The sequence below is a fragment of the Mustelus asterias genome, chromosome 8, assembly GCF_964213995.1.
Source record: "Mustelus asterias chromosome 8, sMusAst1.hap1.1, whole genome shotgun sequence".
Taxonomy (NCBI): Eukaryota; Metazoa; Chordata; class Chondrichthyes; order Carcharhiniformes; family Triakidae; genus Mustelus; species Mustelus asterias.
Genome location: NC_135808.1, coordinates 84,674,519 through 84,692,236, shown reverse-complemented (window position 1 = coordinate 84,692,236; position 17,718 = coordinate 84,674,519). Strand labels below are relative to the sequence as shown.

The 17,718-nt window shown below is 39.7% G+C and overlaps 1 protein-coding gene across 6 annotated transcripts in view; it reads right to left on the bottom strand.

Annotated features, from left to right (window-relative positions):
• raver2 (ribonucleoprotein, PTB-binding 2) overlaps window positions 1-17,718 on the bottom strand; it is a 75,244-nt gene that overhangs the window by 26,154 nt on the left and 31,372 nt on the right. For 4 of the 6 annotated variants that reach the window (XM_078218413.1, XM_078218412.1, XM_078218415.1 and 1 more), the window contains exons 7-12: window positions 17,282-17,383; window positions 11,608-11,716; window positions 7,742-8,025; window positions 5,075-5,189; window positions 4,231-4,406; window positions 3,156-3,245 (exon numbers count right to left, since the gene is read on the bottom strand). In XM_078218413.1, the coding sequence (XP_078074539.1) occupies window positions 3,156-3,245; window positions 4,231-4,406; window positions 5,075-5,189; window positions 7,742-8,025; window positions 11,608-11,716; window positions 17,282-17,383 (876 nt within the window). The remainder of the gene's footprint in view (window positions 1-3,155; window positions 3,246-4,230; window positions 4,407-5,074; window positions 5,190-7,741; window positions 8,026-11,607; window positions 11,717-17,281; window positions 17,384-17,718) is intronic. The other 2 variants (XM_078218414.1, XM_078218417.1) reach the window with 1 other exon arrangement.

Here is a 17,718-nt window from a genome sequence, read left to right as displayed (position 1 = left end):
GAGTTCTTTTAGTCTTTGCCTGTCAAATTTCATGACATCATATATGACCACACAATAAGAACTAATACTCCATCACCAGTAATCTGTCAGCCCTACTACCCTCCAAAGGTACAACACACAACTGAACCCTAGATTAGAAGCAACCAGATACAGGGCCAAGGAATCACTACCAGCCTTCCATGTATAGAAGTGTGGAAAGGAAAATCTCCAGATGTGTACGATGCAAGGCACTCCAGCCACATCAAACTAAGGAACCACTGAGGTGCCAGACCTCCCATGGTCATTTGTAGCAACTGATATCTTTGAATGGGATGGTAAACAACATTTAGTCTTAGTTGATTCGTATTCCAGTGGTTTGAACTCTACTACCTGCCAAATCTGATGAGTTAAACAGTAATCAAGCTTAAGAGACACTTCGCTACACACTGTCCCACAGAGACTCACTCATGACAGACAACTCTCGTTAATTCATTCTCCACTGAATTTCACAACTTTGCACATATAGGACTGTGACTGGATATTGGGGGCTACTTGCAAGATACTCAAATGGCCTGGTGGAACAAGTTGTACGCTCAGCCAAGCATGTTCTAGAGAAATGTGCGTGGGATCGCAGAGACTACAATGCTGCACTCCTCCCTCAGCCTGCAAAATCTACTGTGCCCTCGTCAGCACAAGGACTTTTTTCCAACTGCACCAGGATCACAATTCCTACTGCTGAGGCTCTGCTTCAGCCCAAACTTGAAACCAATGTGAATGATGCCCTCCTGCAATACAAATTGAGAAGTAAAATGCACATGCCCACAGACTCACCCTCTAGCACCAAGTCAAACAGTCAGGATTCAGACTACGTGCAGCCATGACCTGTTAGCGGCGCTATACAGCAATGCCTGCAATCAGTTACACGATTGTGATGAAGAGGCATGATGGGCTATGCAGCAGTTGCGACAGCTTAATCTAAACCTCATATGGAAATAGTTATGCATCGTTAGCTCCTTTAATTGCATGTTCTACAATGGTCTGTACATAGTTTCCTATTGTGCATACTGTTACATCTCAAGCCACTGGGTGTCCCACTAAACAGGGAAGATGCAGACTGAGTGGTCACACAAGAACATGATGCAGCTACAAAAGAGGTCAAGTGGCAGAAGTCCTTGCTGCCAGTAATTCATTGAACCCATATCAACAGGAGTTAGATGTAATCGGGAGCCTTTATTACAAAACCAAGGGAAAGTTGTTCTGAAGGGAATGTGAAAAGTTCAAGTCTCCTATACATTAAAAATGTGCATTTTACACCATAGGCGTATACAACATGGCTGATTTAAAAAAAGAACATCTATAATGCAAAAATATCCAACAAATAGTGGGGGATAGGAGAAGAACAGGGTGTTTTAATCAAAAGTCAGTTGAAGTTTAGAACTGGAGTCAATCTGTACTTGGCCAATCTGTATTCAAATCTAATATTTCGAGTGAAACATTACAAGTATAATCTCCTAACTCAACTAAACCCCAGTTTCACAGTCAAGTGGATGCTAGATGCCAATTTGTGCCCTTCACTTGAATATAATTAATCACAATTGTTATACAATTAACAGGAGTACGAAGTTTGGGTTTATAAAGCTAAAAAACAGGGATAACAATGTCACGGGGAAGAAATTCTAAACCAACTGAATATTAGGAAACATCAAGAAGCGAGAAGGAAAATTTGAAAGAATTTCCATCCAAAAGAAAGAAAAATCATACGATAAAGTACCAAGATAGCTTGTTGAAATCGTAGCTACAGGCAATTTCTGGAGAGACAAGACACTGAAAAATATGGTATTTATTGGCTTTTTGTTGCTGCAGCACTTAGATGCATTTTCAGTTTCATAGCTAATTATGGAACATTTAATCAGTGATTTTTGAACAGAAGCTGGTACCCAAGAGCAATAAAAATACAACGCCCAAAATAAAGAAACAGGTAACTTAATGCAGAGAAGTGCAAGCAAATGAATTTTGGGAAGGAAAAGACTGAAAGGACAGAGCATACTCAATGGAAAGGTCTTGCGGGGTGTCTGAGAATATTGTAAATAAATAATCCCTTGAACATGAAAGTGACTAAGTGCATATTCTGCGATGCAGTACAGTGGATGAATATGATGGACTGAATGCATCATTATCATGAAGGGAGAAGGTTTCAGAAGTTGAACCTCTGGTTTATGTTCAATCAACTAATCTCAGGTCAGAGCAATGATGAGGCATTATACGAGGTCTTTGCATCAACAGGTTAGAAAGAGGCGAGAAAAGTTTATCTAATCTGAAAAGCATCGGCCACGGCACTGATCGTGGACCGTGCCAGAACATAACACCCTCATATCCAAGATGAAGAATAGTTCTATATGCCACGAGTTAAGGGATGACCAACACTGCCTATGCAAACACACATGAACACAAGACACTATTGCAATTACAATGGTCTTCGTTTCTCTGTTGCCCCTCATTTTTCAAGAGGAAATTAATAGGTGAAGTGCTGGTAAATACGAAGTTGTCATTGTCCTTTTTTTAAAAAAGTGGTGCAATTTATTTTACAAAAGCAACCACACGAAAAGACAGCATTTATTTACTTTCAGTAAATAAATTCAGTAAATTCCAAAATATGGTTCCTTCCAAATCAGATACATCTGAAAATCCCCCTTCACTCCACTGCGTGCACACTCCTTTAGGGCATGGAATGTCATGCCGCAATTCAGCCTAATTATGGCTTTTATTATGCAAATGAATTAGTATTCAGCTTTATTTTGTGCCCAAACACACACTGCTGTTGTAAAATATCTCAAATACAAATATATCCTCACATTTATCAATGCAATGTTCATGTACACAAAGCTCAATGACAATCAAATAAAAGAAAATACAGAAATAGCAACAGAGCATATTGGAGTACCAACATATTGATCAGCAGCTACACAGTTAACTCTGCACGAAGGAGATTCCGACTTGGACCAAGATACTGCTGCAAAATTGCTGATTTCCAACAGCTCCCAAAAAGAATAAAGCAAACAAAAATAATCCAGTTTGTTTTATTTTGGGATCCACAAAAATATAGATTGCAATACACCATGGGGTTTTGTACCATCTACAGGAACTATTTCTATAGCTATTAATGCAATTTCACTTACCTCACTCTGCTCTTTCTCACACCCTACTACAAACGTCTCGGAGGAGCTATGTGATGGCACATAGTTCTGGTACCACTGCTGCATGGTATCCTACCAATACAGAAACAATTTCACAGGCCATTTTCAATGCTTGGTCTAACATGTAATATGGGATTGAAAAATACTGAGTTCCAATTCACCTTTAATAATGTATCCAGGAATATTCAGTACCATGTCCTGCACTTTTTTTGAGCCAGTTCTCCCAATGACCACAACTTCATATTCCCATGTAGCTACTTGCACTTTAAACCCTCTAGATCTTAATGCATTACCTCGAAGACCGACCGCCATCTCATGTTTTACCATTTCCTATTTTATTTGCTTTGCCCAATTCTTTGTGCACCTTGTTTATCCTTTCTAATGCTACATTGTGGTTCCCATCCCTGCCAAGTTAGTTTTAACCACCCCCAACAAAGTGATTAAATTTTTCCTTCTGATTACTTTAGCCCATTTTCTGTGGCAGATGCCAGGTTCTTTTTCAGCTACTTTATAAGTGATCACAGTGATGAAATAAGTGATTAAATAATCACAGTTATGAATATTTGTTACACAAGTTGACTTCCAAACAATTGTGTAAAAAATGAAAAACATTATTTTCAAGAATTACATCTACATGGCTCAGTGGGGAAATTACTATAAAGACCAGGAAGGTCTGTCTGGTTGCCTCCTCCATCCTTCATCCCTGTATCCCACCTTCAACTTACATCCAGTTCAACAAACTTTGACATTTCACCTTTGAAACTTAGCTACGTTTGCCAGTCCCCTTCTCAGCGTTTTTCAATTCATACAACATACACTGAACCCAAGGTAGAAAATCTACTACATAAAGAAAAATTAGGTTTACATTGTTATATTTTGTTTGTATTCTGTTGAGCTCATTTCATATTTTAAAGCATATCCAAGTTTCTCTTGTTTTATACATTTACAAATTATGTTCTAATCATTTGTCTTTGACCTTAATATGAAAGAAAATAAACTTAATTAAAACCAAACCCATTTCACAGCAGCCATTACAAATTGCGATTTGTAGCTTTACCTGCGAATAGTCCGCACAACTGGAGGTGTACTCAGGATAGCAGTCAAATGTGTACTGAGAGGCTGATGTCTGCAGCAGTTCAGGTGTTGTGACTGCTCTCGAGATGGCTGGATTCAACATGTATTCCAGGATTCCAGCGTGCTGTTGCCCAGGAACATGCTTACTGACATTTCCAACTGAAGGGAAGAAAATGGGTTTAAAATTTAGACAAAAAAACTAATTGGTTGCATTGTGAAGAGGAGGTAGTAAAAGTAAAAGAAAAGCATCTTCCTTTTCTTTTTGAAAGTTGCAACTTGACAACCAATGGTAGTTTTCCATTACCCTCACCATTCATGAAACAGCAGGCTAATTGGTTACTTAAATGTGGAAAATATTACATCTGATCTTGGTTTTGTCCATACCTACAAACACATTTTCATTCAGCAGTTTTACAAGATTTTAAAATTAGAAATAATAATTAAGAGTAAATAGCAAATCCAAGTAGGAAAAAACCAATTGTTTTCTGTACAGATAAATTTGATATAAACCAATTGTAGAGTGCAATCAGATTCCAACCAATCTGAACATTGATCAGCTTGTGCGCTGCACACCTAAAGTCTGGACATCCATCAAGGAAGAAACTCAATTTTTCAAAACAGATACTAATATTTTGAAAGGAATTTAAGAAAGTACTTAGAGTAGAAAATAGCCTTCTACACTTAGACATTTGAATCTATGGCAGAATATTTGTAGCACCTCTTTATTATCCTTCCACGAACTGCAACCAGTTTGGAACATCAATAACACCAACTGCTCGTTTGTGCCATGCAAAAAGAAAAATAAGCCACCTCCCCAGATTACTCACCAGGCAAATTCAGGTTTGGCAGTATATTGCAAAAGTTAAGATAAGGATTGTTCGGCATTTTCAGATCAGGTGGTGGGATTCCCAGTAATGATGTCTGGTTGCTTGTTGCAGTGTTCTGTGAAGAAAGGAGACTTTAAAACAAACAGGATTTTTATTTTTCTCTGCTAATCATCTAGCTGAGAAAACAGTAAATACGAGTTTAATACGCTGGCAATTACTCTTTTCTAGTTTTCCTTATAGAATTACAAAAAAATCCTGGATTAATAAATATTAGGAAAATAAAGGTAGTTTTAAGAGATTTATATTAGAGCTATCATTAATTGATAGTTAAAGCAATTGTGAATAACTTATATAACATTCAGGATAAAGTAATTCTGAAAGGGAAGGTGCAAAACATGGGAGCAAAACTGATGGAGGGAAAAGTTATTTAAAAGAAGATTTGAAAGCATGTCTTTTTGAAAGAGGTGCTTGAAATCACTCGTGTGGAAGCAGAGTTCAGTGAGACAAGGTGACTCATGGTATACGAATCATCTGGCAGAATTTTGAGGAGAAATCCATAGGAATTCTCGTGTTCAGAGTGGAGTGCTTCGGAAAACAGCCAGCCTATGTGTTGAAAGGGACTGTGCGTTACTGAAACGATAATAGCCGAAGATATACTTTATAACTAGTGTTAATCTTAAAATCTGTGTATCTTTGTAAAACTAAGGGGAGTATCGTAATCAAACTGGTCATGTTTTTTTTTCTTGTTGAAACTAAGTAGCAGTCCTGTGACTCTGTTCCTCCACGTTTCCTAAAAATGAAAGTTAAGGTCTTTTGAGCCAAGGCTCCATTCTGGGATTTTTCTGTCCAGTTGTAACACGAACTGGGATCGCAACACAGTTCTTAGAAGATACAAGAATAGGAGTCAGTTTTCTAATACTGGAATAAAGCTTATTCCCTTCTCTTCTATAGGCAACAACTCTTGCTACTGGTACACTTCACAAATTCTAGGTGACCTCTAGCACATGCTCAACTGACCATTTTCATTTGTGAACAGAATAGAGCGGAGGCTGTAGAGGATAGTTAATTAACATTTCTACCTGAATACAAGGTCCATGTGATTCACATTGCCATGGTGGTGAGCTTTTTGGGGGCGGGAGGAAAAGAGGTGGGGGAAGTCCATAGCAAATCATTGTCGTATCAGTCTACAGGGTTTTCTAAGCTATCAATGAACCCAACATAAACACATCAGTAAAGTTAAAGAGGCAGCTTGTCTCTAATATTCATCATGCAGAATATGAGTGGAAGCTTGTGCTTGGATTGAAGAGATGAAGTCCATGAGGACTTAAATAAGGCTGGAAAAATCCACCTGGCTTTACCTCAAGGAAGCAATCTCCAGGGTAACCTTCACTGTGAAAGTCAGTTCAGAGATTAGAAGTCACTCATCTGGAAGCAAGCGATTAGGAGTTGAGAACAGCTTTGGACTGGTTCCAGGCCAATGTAGTGTCCACTTGAGTGACAGAGTGAAGTATAACCATGGAGGGGGATTTTAAATAGGGAATATTTTCTGTGGTTTAGAGAATAAGTTGCCTTACTGAACATAAAATATCATCTGATCCTTCCAATGTAGTCACTGGAAATTCAAATATCCTTTTGAAAAGTTATTGGTCTCTCTGGGAATTGTAACATTATGTAGGCTATTTCACGATTACGGTGGTAGGAACGAAACGTCTTCAAGGGCAGTTCAATTTGTGCATCTCCAGAATCCCATTTAATCTGGAATGGGCAGCATCTCTCCAATTGTTGCATTTATTCAAGCAGTGGCCATGATTTTCATTCGTGATGAAGAGGATAACCAGAATATTAATTAGAGTTGCTACAGCAACAGAACAGAATCATCACATTCTACTGCTCAGTTTTGATTTCCGATGTCCTGACTAGACATTTGTTCTGTATACTTGAATAAGAGACTTTTAAAACAAAAATAGTGAAATTTCAAATTTTACTTTCACATATACTCAACTTTTCCCCTTTACTTGTGTAGATTATTACACTTAGTTTGAATTTCCTGCATTATGTTTTGGGTTGAACAAATTCTTGCAAGAAACTTGACTATGTCAACTATAGGCAATTACCTTATTTTCTTCAAATAATTATTGCTGGGTTTACTTAGGACATTGCAGCACAGTGGTTAGCACTGCTGCTTCACAGCTCCAGGGTCCAGGGTTCGATTCCCGGCTCGGGTCACTGTCTGTGTGGAGTTTGCACATTCTCCTCATGTCTGCGTGGGTTTCCTCCGGGTGCTCCGGTTTCCTCCCACAGTCCAAAGATGTGCGGGTTAGGTTGATTGGCCAGGTTAAAAAAATTGCCCCTTAGAGTCCTGAGATGCGTAGGTTAGTGGGATTAGCGGGTAAAATATGTTGGGGTAGGGCCTGGGTGGGATTGTGGTCGGTGCGGACTCGATGGGCCGAATGGCCTCCTTCTGCACTGTAGGGTTTCTATGATTCTATGATTTGATACAGGAGTATTTTAGTGCTGCTTTAGGTTAGATAACAGTCATTCTTTTGCACTTCATTATAAAATAGCATATTCAAGAAATACAACCTTAAGAAACTTCTTTCACACTGTTCCAAAGCAAACTGTATACACATTAGCAGTCAAGCTGCGTTAGGTGGGAGGTTAGCTTACCCAAGCAGCACCACTCATGGATACGTTTGGCTGGATTTGTTGTTTTTGGTGACTGGTGATCAAACTTCCCAGAACAGAATTAGGAATTCCTTGAAGATGTGCCTGTGTGACAGAAGCAGAAACTGGAGGTGGCCCAATGACTACATTTGACTTCTCCAACAAGGCTTTTTGCTCGGTTGTATCTTGTCCCAAGAATTTCTGATTGGGGTGAAAAGGCAATGTTCCCACAGGTGGTTGAGCAGCTGCTTTTGCAAATTCAACAGGCAATGAGGGAACTGGAATACCTGCATCATGAAACAACAGATATGAAGTTAGTGGCAGAATGATTTCATTATTTTTAGATGCATTTTAATAGCAACTGTATACCTCTATCTTAAATACACAACTTTTTCTATTTTTTGGGGGAAGGGATTTCTGTTCAACAGCAGGTGGGGGAAAACAAAACACCTTGCCTATGACAGGCACTCCCATGCCAGATATAGGATATTGCTGAAATAGAGAGACATTTTTCATCTTGCGCTCAGCAGGACACTCTCGTGAACGTAATGCAAGGGAACTCATCAAATTAATAATGCATCAGAAAAGTGAGTTGATTGGTTGGCAAATGGACTCTGATTGGTGCATTCTCCTTGGTAGTACTGTTACCAATGGATGGTTGAGTTAACTACCAAGCGTGGTTTGCAATTTAAGCCAAGTAGCTGGACTCTGAATCGGTTTGTAAAAAAGAGTTCTGGTGTATTGATACATGTAACTTCCAATATTAGTAAATGTACCACCCTGAGCCTGATTGACTAAAACAGGCCCGCAGATTGTCAAACAAAATAGTGACAGCCAATCGTTGGTTTATTCCTCAGAACAATGCCTTGACCAGAGTAAAGTTGCCTGGTTCAACTTTCAAAATGGCAGTTAACTGTCAGTCACCATCAATTGGTACATTCTCCATGGCAACACCTGTACCAGACTTCACTTGTCAAGCAATCGGCACTATCTCATAGCATAAATTTGTTGATTTCCTCCAGATTGTATTATTGTAAATGTCCTGATAAGTGCATGAAAAACTTCAAAAAAAAAGGTCTCTCTTCAGCAACACTCAAATCTATACTGCCAAACTAGGTTGATGCAAGGAGAAACCTCTTCAAAAATTTCCTTTAGCCCAAGAGAGGAAATTAACAGAGGTGATAGCAGCAAAATTAGCAGGCTTAAAAGTGGATAAATCTGCAGGCTGGGATGAGATGCATCTCAGCTGTGGAGGGAGGTAAGGAGGGAGATATCAGGGTTACTGACAGCAAATTTCAAATCCTCTCCAGCCATAAGTATCTGAAGGACTGCTAACATTGTCCCATTATTAAGGAAGGTATGGATAGACTAAGAAACTTCCTGGGGAAGTTACTAGAAAGTGTCCTGAGGGAGAGAATATATCTGCACTTGGATAGACGCCAATTAATCAGGGATAGTCAGCATGGATGTGTCATGGGTAAGTCATGTTTGATAAATTTAATTTTTTTGAGTGTTGATGAGGATAATGCATTTGATCGTGGTCCATATAGACTTTAGCAAAGCTTTTGATAAGTTCCCCACGGCAGACTGGTCAAAAAGGGCCCATAGGATCCAAGGCAATGTGGCACATTGGATCCAAATTTGGCTGAGAGGCAGGAAGCAGAGGGTGATGGTAGAGGGATGTTTCTGTGATTAGAAGTCTGTTTCCAGTGGGGTTTTGCAGAGCTCAGTGCTGGGCCCTGTGGTGTACATTAATGATTTGGACTTGAAAGTAGGCAGTACGATCAAGACGTTTGTGGATGGCACAAATATTGGCAGGGTGGTAAATAGTGAGGAGGATAGCCATGGGCTTCCAGAGGTTATCGACCGGTCAGGTGGGCAGAGCAGTGTCAAGCGCAGTTCAACCCAGAAAAGGGTGAGGCAATGCACTTGGGGAGGGCTAACAAAGCAAAGGATTACACTATGAAATGGTAGGACCCTGGAAAGTACTGAAGATCAGAGGGACCTTGGACTGCAAATCCACAGATCCCCGAGGATGGCAGGACAGGTAGAGAAACAGCAACTGGGATACTTTATTAGCTGAGGTATAGAATACAAGAGCATGGAGCTCATGATGGAACTATATTAAACACTGGTTGGGTCATAACTGAAGTACTGCATGAAGTTCTGGGCGCCACACTGTATGAAGTATTTCACTAGCGAGGATAGAGGAGATTAACCAGAATGCTGTTTGGACCAGAGGGAAGACTGAATAGGCCGGGTTTTCCTTGTTGTAGCGAAGGTTGAAAGGGGATGCGATTGAGCTTTATAAGATTATGAGGGGCAGAATTAGGAAGGTACTTTTTCCACATTAGTACAGGACTCAATAACCAAGGTCACAGATTTAAGAGAAGGCTAAGAGCAAATTGAAGAGAAACCTTTTCTCTCAGGGTGGTGGGAGTCTGGAACACTTTGCTTGAAAGGGTGGTTGAGTCAGAAACTCTTGTAACATTTCCAAAGAATTTAGGTATTCACTAACCTCGAAGACAATGGGCCAAGCACTGGAAAATGAGATTGGTGTAGTCAGGTCTTTGCCAACCGGCATGGACATAATGGTCCGAATGGCCTTTTTCTGTATAAACTAAAACTTTAGAAGAGCACCCCCCCCCCCCCCCCCACAACAAAATGTTATCTCCCACAGCAACCATCATTAGGGCCTCTGGTTGAGACCACGCTAGACCACATTCAATAGGAACTAGAAGGTGACAACTTTATATAGTGGATCCTTGCAGTCAGCTGGAGCATTCACCCCATCTGACTAAATATGCAATACCACACATACCACATAATTGAAAGGATTTACTCCTCAGAGGTTAATATTGGAATTAAAATCTACATTTAATTTGGCAAGAACATAAGAACTAGGGGGAGTAGGCCATCTGGCCCGCTCCGCCATTCAATAAAATCATGGCTGATCTTTTTGTGGACTCAGCTCCACTTACCCACCCGCTCACCACAACCCTTAATTCCTTTACTGTTCAAAAATTTATCTATCCTTGCCTTAGAAACATTCAATGAGGTAGCCTCAACTGCTTCACTGGGCAGGGAATTCCACAGATTCACAACCCTTTATGTGAAGAAGTTCCTCCTCAACTCAGTTCTAAATCTGCTTCCCCTTATTTTGAGGCTATGCCCCCTAGTTCTAGTTTCACCCGCCAGTGGAAACAACTTCCCTGCTTCTATCTTATCTATTCCCTTCATAATCTTATATATTTCTAGAAGATCTCCCCTCATTCTTCTGAATTCCAAGATATTCACATGTATTAACTAATGTAACCAATTTTGGCAACTGGCCACCCTGCATAGGAGTCAAATCCATATTACTAACACCTAGTATCTTAGAAATCAACATTTCATTCCACAACATTGGCAGAATTTAAAGCACAAAAGTAAATTTTAGTTTTGCATTGTACTTAGTCTAAACCAAACATGGCTAGCATATTTCACCAGCAGGCAACAAGCACCTTTTGGCTGCTTCACTATTAAATATGCAATCTTAGTCGGAAGCCAAAATGATGGAAATTTCATCAGTGCAAAACAGGCGCTTGGCAGTTGAGATTGGGTTAAAGCTCATGTGTATAGTCATTATCTATACAAAGGGCTGTTATGTTCGAGTATTTTTCATTTGCTGGCATACAGATAGATCTGGTAGCAGCAGAGTCTGTGTTTATCGGTTGCCTTAACAACAGTCATGGGCACTGCAACTCAACAATGCTTTGCTGGGCCTGATCCAAGCCCTTGCATTACTTACTTCATTCATTATCTAGATAACTTTTTGTATGGTTCAAAGTTGTAAACCAGCTATACTGCTTGCAAATTTCTGAATTTACCTTTTGGTGAATCAGCCAAAATTCCTTTCCCAGGGTTCAACCTTGCAGTTGGTCCGAGGCCCAAAGCCGCTTGAAGTAAAATAGATGGATCGCCAAGTAAACCGGGCTTCTGGAAAAATATTAAAGTAGTAAAAATGTTTTTTCCCTTTAATTCATTTCTCTTTGCTTCAATTTTTTTCTTCTCCTCTTGGAAAACAATCAACTTGTGCATCTTGTGTCCCAAATGCCTCCCAGTATTTCACTCGTGGCCATTCCCCATCCTCAGACTTGCTTGGTACAGATAGTCAAGCTGTTTCATTGTACACTACTGTACCCAAGGTAGTTATTTCCTTGTCTACCATCTACTTTTGGAATAAGTGGGAACAGGAATAATAAGTGGGGACAGAACCCTGGTTACTTTTACCCCTGCCTTCACCTGAACACACTCAGCGAAGGTTCAGGTGAAGGAAGCAGCAAGCAGGAGCATTAAAAAAAATATGGGAGTGCAGCAACCTCAGTTCAGCAATTCTGCACTATCGGGAACTGCCCTTCCAAAACATCGTAGCTCCGGCTTTGGATTGGATCTGGAAGTTGAACAGCAACGCAAGCCCAGGAGAGGCCACTGACAACAGAATGTGTGGTTTGGAGGGGATCCACAGCAAGCAGGAGGTATTACGAGTAGAAAGTTACATTTGTCTATTTTTAAAAATTAGAAGTTATTTAATTTACCAATGTAGGAATCTAGCTTTTACTGAACTTCAACTTAAAGAGAAGAATGTTTTTACATTTACTTTGTCTGATAAGTCCTACAGTTTTAACCTCGATTCCTAGAGGAACCAATGTTTCACTTAAAGTCATGATTTTCAGGGACATAATCACAACTTTCAAGTGATGGCTTGTGTTACAGCAAAGGCTATTGGTCCGGACAACAACCCAGCTGTAGTACTGAAGACATGTGCCCCAGAATGAACTGCAACCAAAGCTACTACAGTCCAGTTACAACATTGGCATCTATCCATGTGGGTAGAACAGATATGCCCCGCCTACAAAAAGCAGGGCAAATCCAATACAAATTACCACCCCTTCAGTCTACTCTCAATCAGCAAAATGATAAAGGTATGATTGACAGTACTATCAAGCCACACTTACAAGCAATAACTTGCTCAACGTTCAGTCTCGGTTCTGCCATGGCGTCTTGGCTCCCGACCTCATCATAGCATTGTTCCAAATATGGACAAAAGAGCCGAATTCAAAAGGTGAGATACAATGGCTGCCTTTTACGTCTGGCCAAGTATGGCACCAAGGAGCCGTAGCAAAACTAAGGTCAAGCAGAATCAGGGAGAAAAGTCTCCACTGTTTGGAGTCATATCAAGTATAAAGGATGGTTAGACCAGAAGACAGAGAAATAGGCCATTCGGCCTATTGACTCAGCTCCATCATTCAAATGAGATCATGATTGATCTGATGTAATCCTCAATTCCACTTTCCTGCCTTATCTCCATAGCCTTGTTACCTTGATTCCCTTACCTGATTAAAAATGTGTCTCAGCCTGGAGCATATTTAATAACCCAGCCTCTACAACGAAGAATTCCACAAATTTACTAGCCTCTGGAGGAAGAAATTCCTCTTCATGGGCAACCCTTTACTCAGATTATGCCCTCAGGTCCTAGCCTCTCCCACAAGGGAGAAACAACAATTCTATGTCACAATAAGGTCGCCTCTCATTCTTCTAAATTCCAATGAATACAGGCTCAACCTCTCATCAGAAGAAGATCCCTCCATATCCAGGATCAACCTAGTGAACTTTCTCTGGACTGCTGCCAATTTCAACACATCTTTACTTGGGTAAGGGAACTAAAACTGTTCATGGTATTTCAGGTGTTGTCTAACTAATGCGCAGCATAGTGGCATTGCTGCCTCACAGCACCAGGGGGCCTGGGTTTGATTCCCAGCTTGGGTCACTGTCTGTGCGAAGTCTGCATGGTCTCCCCGTGTCGGTGTTGGTTTCCTGCAAGTGCTCCGGTTTCCTCCCAGTGCAAAAGACGTGCTGGTTAGGCGCATTGGCCATGTTAAATTCTCCCTCCTTGTGGGAGAGGCTAGGACCTGAGGTGCTGGAGTGTGGTGACTAGGAGATTTTTACAGTCACTTTATTGCAGTGTTAATGAAAGCCTACTTGTGATACTATTAATTAAACTTAACTAATGCCTTGTAAAGTTTTAGCAAGACTTCTTTATTTTTAGACTCCATGACCTTTGAAATAAAGGGCAGCATTCTATTTGCTCTCCATATCACTTGAACTTGCATGCTAGCTTGTGATTTGTGCACTTTTCGGCAGTTTCTTTCCATTTACATAACATTCAACTCCATTATGCATTCAAACAAAGTGCATAACCACATCATGTTCAATCTGCCATTTTTTTGCTAATCTGTCTGTATCTCTCTTTAGACTTCCATCACCTATTTTTGTGTCACCTGCAAACTTGGCAATAATATAAACTTCCCTCGTCCAAGTCATTTATATTGTAACTAATTATGGCCCCTGCATTGATCCCTCTGGAACTCCACTAGTTCCAGGTTGCCACCCTGAAAGGCCCCTCATATCTCAAATCTTAGGCTATTAGCCAATCGTTCATTTATGCTAACATACTACCCTCAACACCATGGGTGTAACTTTGTTAGTAGTTTTTATGCAGTACCTTATCAAACATTTTTTGGAAATCTAAGTATATTACATCTACTGATTACCCTTTATCTATCCTGCACATTACCAACTCAAAAAATTCTAGTAAGTTTTTCAGGCATGATTTCCCCTTCATAATCTGCTTAATTATATTATTTCTAAATGCTCTGCTATCACATCCTTCATGATGGACTCAATATTTCCCCACTGAGAAGTTAAGCTAACTGGCCTATGGTTGCTTTTTTTGGCAACGACCATCTTCAATAAAGAGAACCTAACCATCTCCCCTCGATATTCCCATCACGGAATCTCCCACCATCAAGATACCACCGATCAGAAATGCAATTGGACTAATCATATAAATACCGTGGCTACAACAGCAAGTCAGAGGTCGAGAATCTGCAGCAAGTAACTCACCTGCTTGTTAAAGCCAGTCCAACATCTGTATGGTACAAGCCCAGAGTATGATGGAATACTCTCCACTTGACTGGATGAGTATGACTCCAACAACACTTCAGGAGCTCGACACCATCCAGGAAAATGCAGCCCACTTAACTGGCTACACTATATTTTCCATTCATTAACCAATCCCCAATTCATGCTATTACCCACAATTTCATAAGCCCTAATATTATATAACAACCGATTGCTTAGTACCTAATCAAATGTCTTTTGAAAATCCAAATGTGATACATCCTTTCACTCTCCATTATTTGACCTGAAAATAACACCCTCAAAAATTAAACACAATTTCCCTTTCACAAAAATGTTGACTGCATAATTGCCTTTTCATATGATTCAAGTGTCTGTTACCATGTCCCTAGCAATACATTCTAACATTTTCCCTACCACTGTCAAGCCAACCATTTTCATTCTCTCTCCTCCACCTCCCCAACCAATCTTTCTTGAACAGCAGGGTTGTATTTTCCACCTTCCAATTCACAGGGACCATTTTTAAAATCTAGGCTACCTTGGAAGATCAAAAACTATATCAGATGTTACAACTTTTAAAACCGAATGATGTGGATCATCAGGCCTCAGGGATTTGTTGATGTTTGCTTTATACAATTCTCCAGTACTTTTTAACTACTTAAAAGTTCACTTTCAGTAGACCCTTGGGTGGCACAGTGGTTAGCACTGCTGCCTCAGTGCCAGGGACTCAGGTTCAATTCTGGCCTCGGGCGACTGTGTGGAGTTTGCATATCCTCCCCGTGTTTTCCTCCGGGTACTCCAGTTTCCTCCCACACTCAAAATGTGCAGGTTAAGTTGGTTGGCCATGCTAAATTGCCTCTTAGTATCGGGGGATTAAGAGAGTAAATAGGATGGTTTACGGAAATCGAACCTGGGAGGAATTGTCATCGGTACAGGTGCGATAGGCTGAATGGCGTCCTTCTACTCTGTAGGGATTCTATGACTCCCCACTGTTTATTTAGTGTACCTATTTCTTTGCTTTCTAATGTAAGGACAGGCATATTATACTTAACATCTGTCCTGCCTTGCGCCCCATTAGAATAGCTTGACTTAGTCTCCAAGGAAGCAACGTTTATTTTTGAAATGTACTTGTAGAAGCCTCAACCTGCTGTATTGTTAGTGTACTCTCATTCTATTTCCTCACTATCAATTTCTTAGGCCATTTTTTCCTGCTTTTGAAAATTCTTCCAATTCTCAAAAATTATGATTCATTAGCAAAATTAGCCTGGTCAGATCTAATACTATTCTTTACTTCCTCAGTTAGTGATGGTTTGGTGATTTTTGCTGTGGAGGCTTTATTCCTCATGTGAATATATATTCATTGAAAATCCTTGATTACGTGCCATATCTTTTAATCAAATTTTCCAATCTCTTATCAACTTGACCTTCAGTCTTCTGCAATTTTGTTTAAATTTAAGATCCTAGTTTTGGACATAACCACATTACGTTGAGTTAATATGAAGTTCCATCATGTGGTCAGTCTTCCTAGAGAATCCTTTACTATAAGATTGCTAACTAACCTTGACTGGCTGAATTTTTATATTGAAAGGTTAGATAACCAGAATCCAGAAAACCTTCAAACCTCTTTTCTGGGATATAAAAAAAATTTAAAATCAGGAAACATTGGAATATCCCATGAGACAATTTGAAACCTCAAAAAGCCCGGCAGTCTTCACTTTAAAGAGATGTTATGCATTTAAGTCTTTCGAATTATGATTTTTTAAAATGTTGTTTGTCTAAGGAGGTCTGTTGTTCATTGTTAAAGAGATATGACTAATATTTTAGACGCCCATAAATTTGTTTGATATTTGAACTTTAGAAAGAGACAAGAAGTGATGCTTTATCATTTGCAAAGAATAGGATCTTTATGCAGGGCATGTCCATTGCTAAAGATAGTCACTAGACAGGACTCTGTTCATTTCCTCATATACTACCAAAGGTTTACCTGGATAGACACTTGAAGGTATGGAGAATTAGGACTCATTATCATGGTCTAAAAGAGCGGAAATGATAAGGTTTGATCAGATCCAAAAGAAACAAATATGCTTTTGACTGACATTTGCAAGTCACATAAAATGAACTTTAAAAATACTAATTAAACACTGAAAAATGGACAACAATACTAATAGAGAACTAGTTTACACGGTGGAGTTACAGCAATCACAAGATAGTTACATCTGAAGGAACACAGAATTCCCCATCTAGGAGATAAAAACAGAACATTCTAAATTGTCACAAGGCTTACAAACATCTCTGTGCATCTAAGGTTGCAAATTCCAAACATGTGGGCACTTAACAGGGGCTGATTCAATTGTTTCCCTTCTTCCTCCCTCAAAACCCTGCTAACACTCACCATTAAAATTTACACAAATGCCACTGATGTAACCACAGGACCTTCATAACCATACAAATGCACAAGTTGACACTTTCAGGAGGCAACAGGTAAATAGGTGAATGTTAAGAACAAAATGACAATGAGAACAAACATTACAATATAAACCCAGTTTTGAGATTACACCAGCTGGATCCTAAACTATAACTCACGTTGTTGATTGCTGGATTCTCCTTGTTCAGGAGCAGCTGTTGTTGTTGTGCTACCTGCATTCGTAGCAGGTTCTGAAACAATCCATTTCCCAACACAGCATTCTAATAAAATAAATTAATCTGTTCAAATGAAGCTGGTCACAAAGTACAGATTAACTATACAGAAAACTAGTTTATCCAAATTATGAAATTTTAAGATACGCATCAACAGGTTGAGAGAATTCATTAAAATATTGGTGTTAGTTTAGGAGACATACGCTCTTCAGTGTCACCAGCTGAAGGAGCAAAAGGTCAGTCCCAATTGTTCACCAACTATCCTCCTGAACACTAGTACATACAAACTTATGAATTAGGTGTACAAGTAGACTACTTGGCTCTTGCACCCTGCTCTATCATTCAATAAGATCACAGACGATCTGATTGTAAGTTCAAGCCTA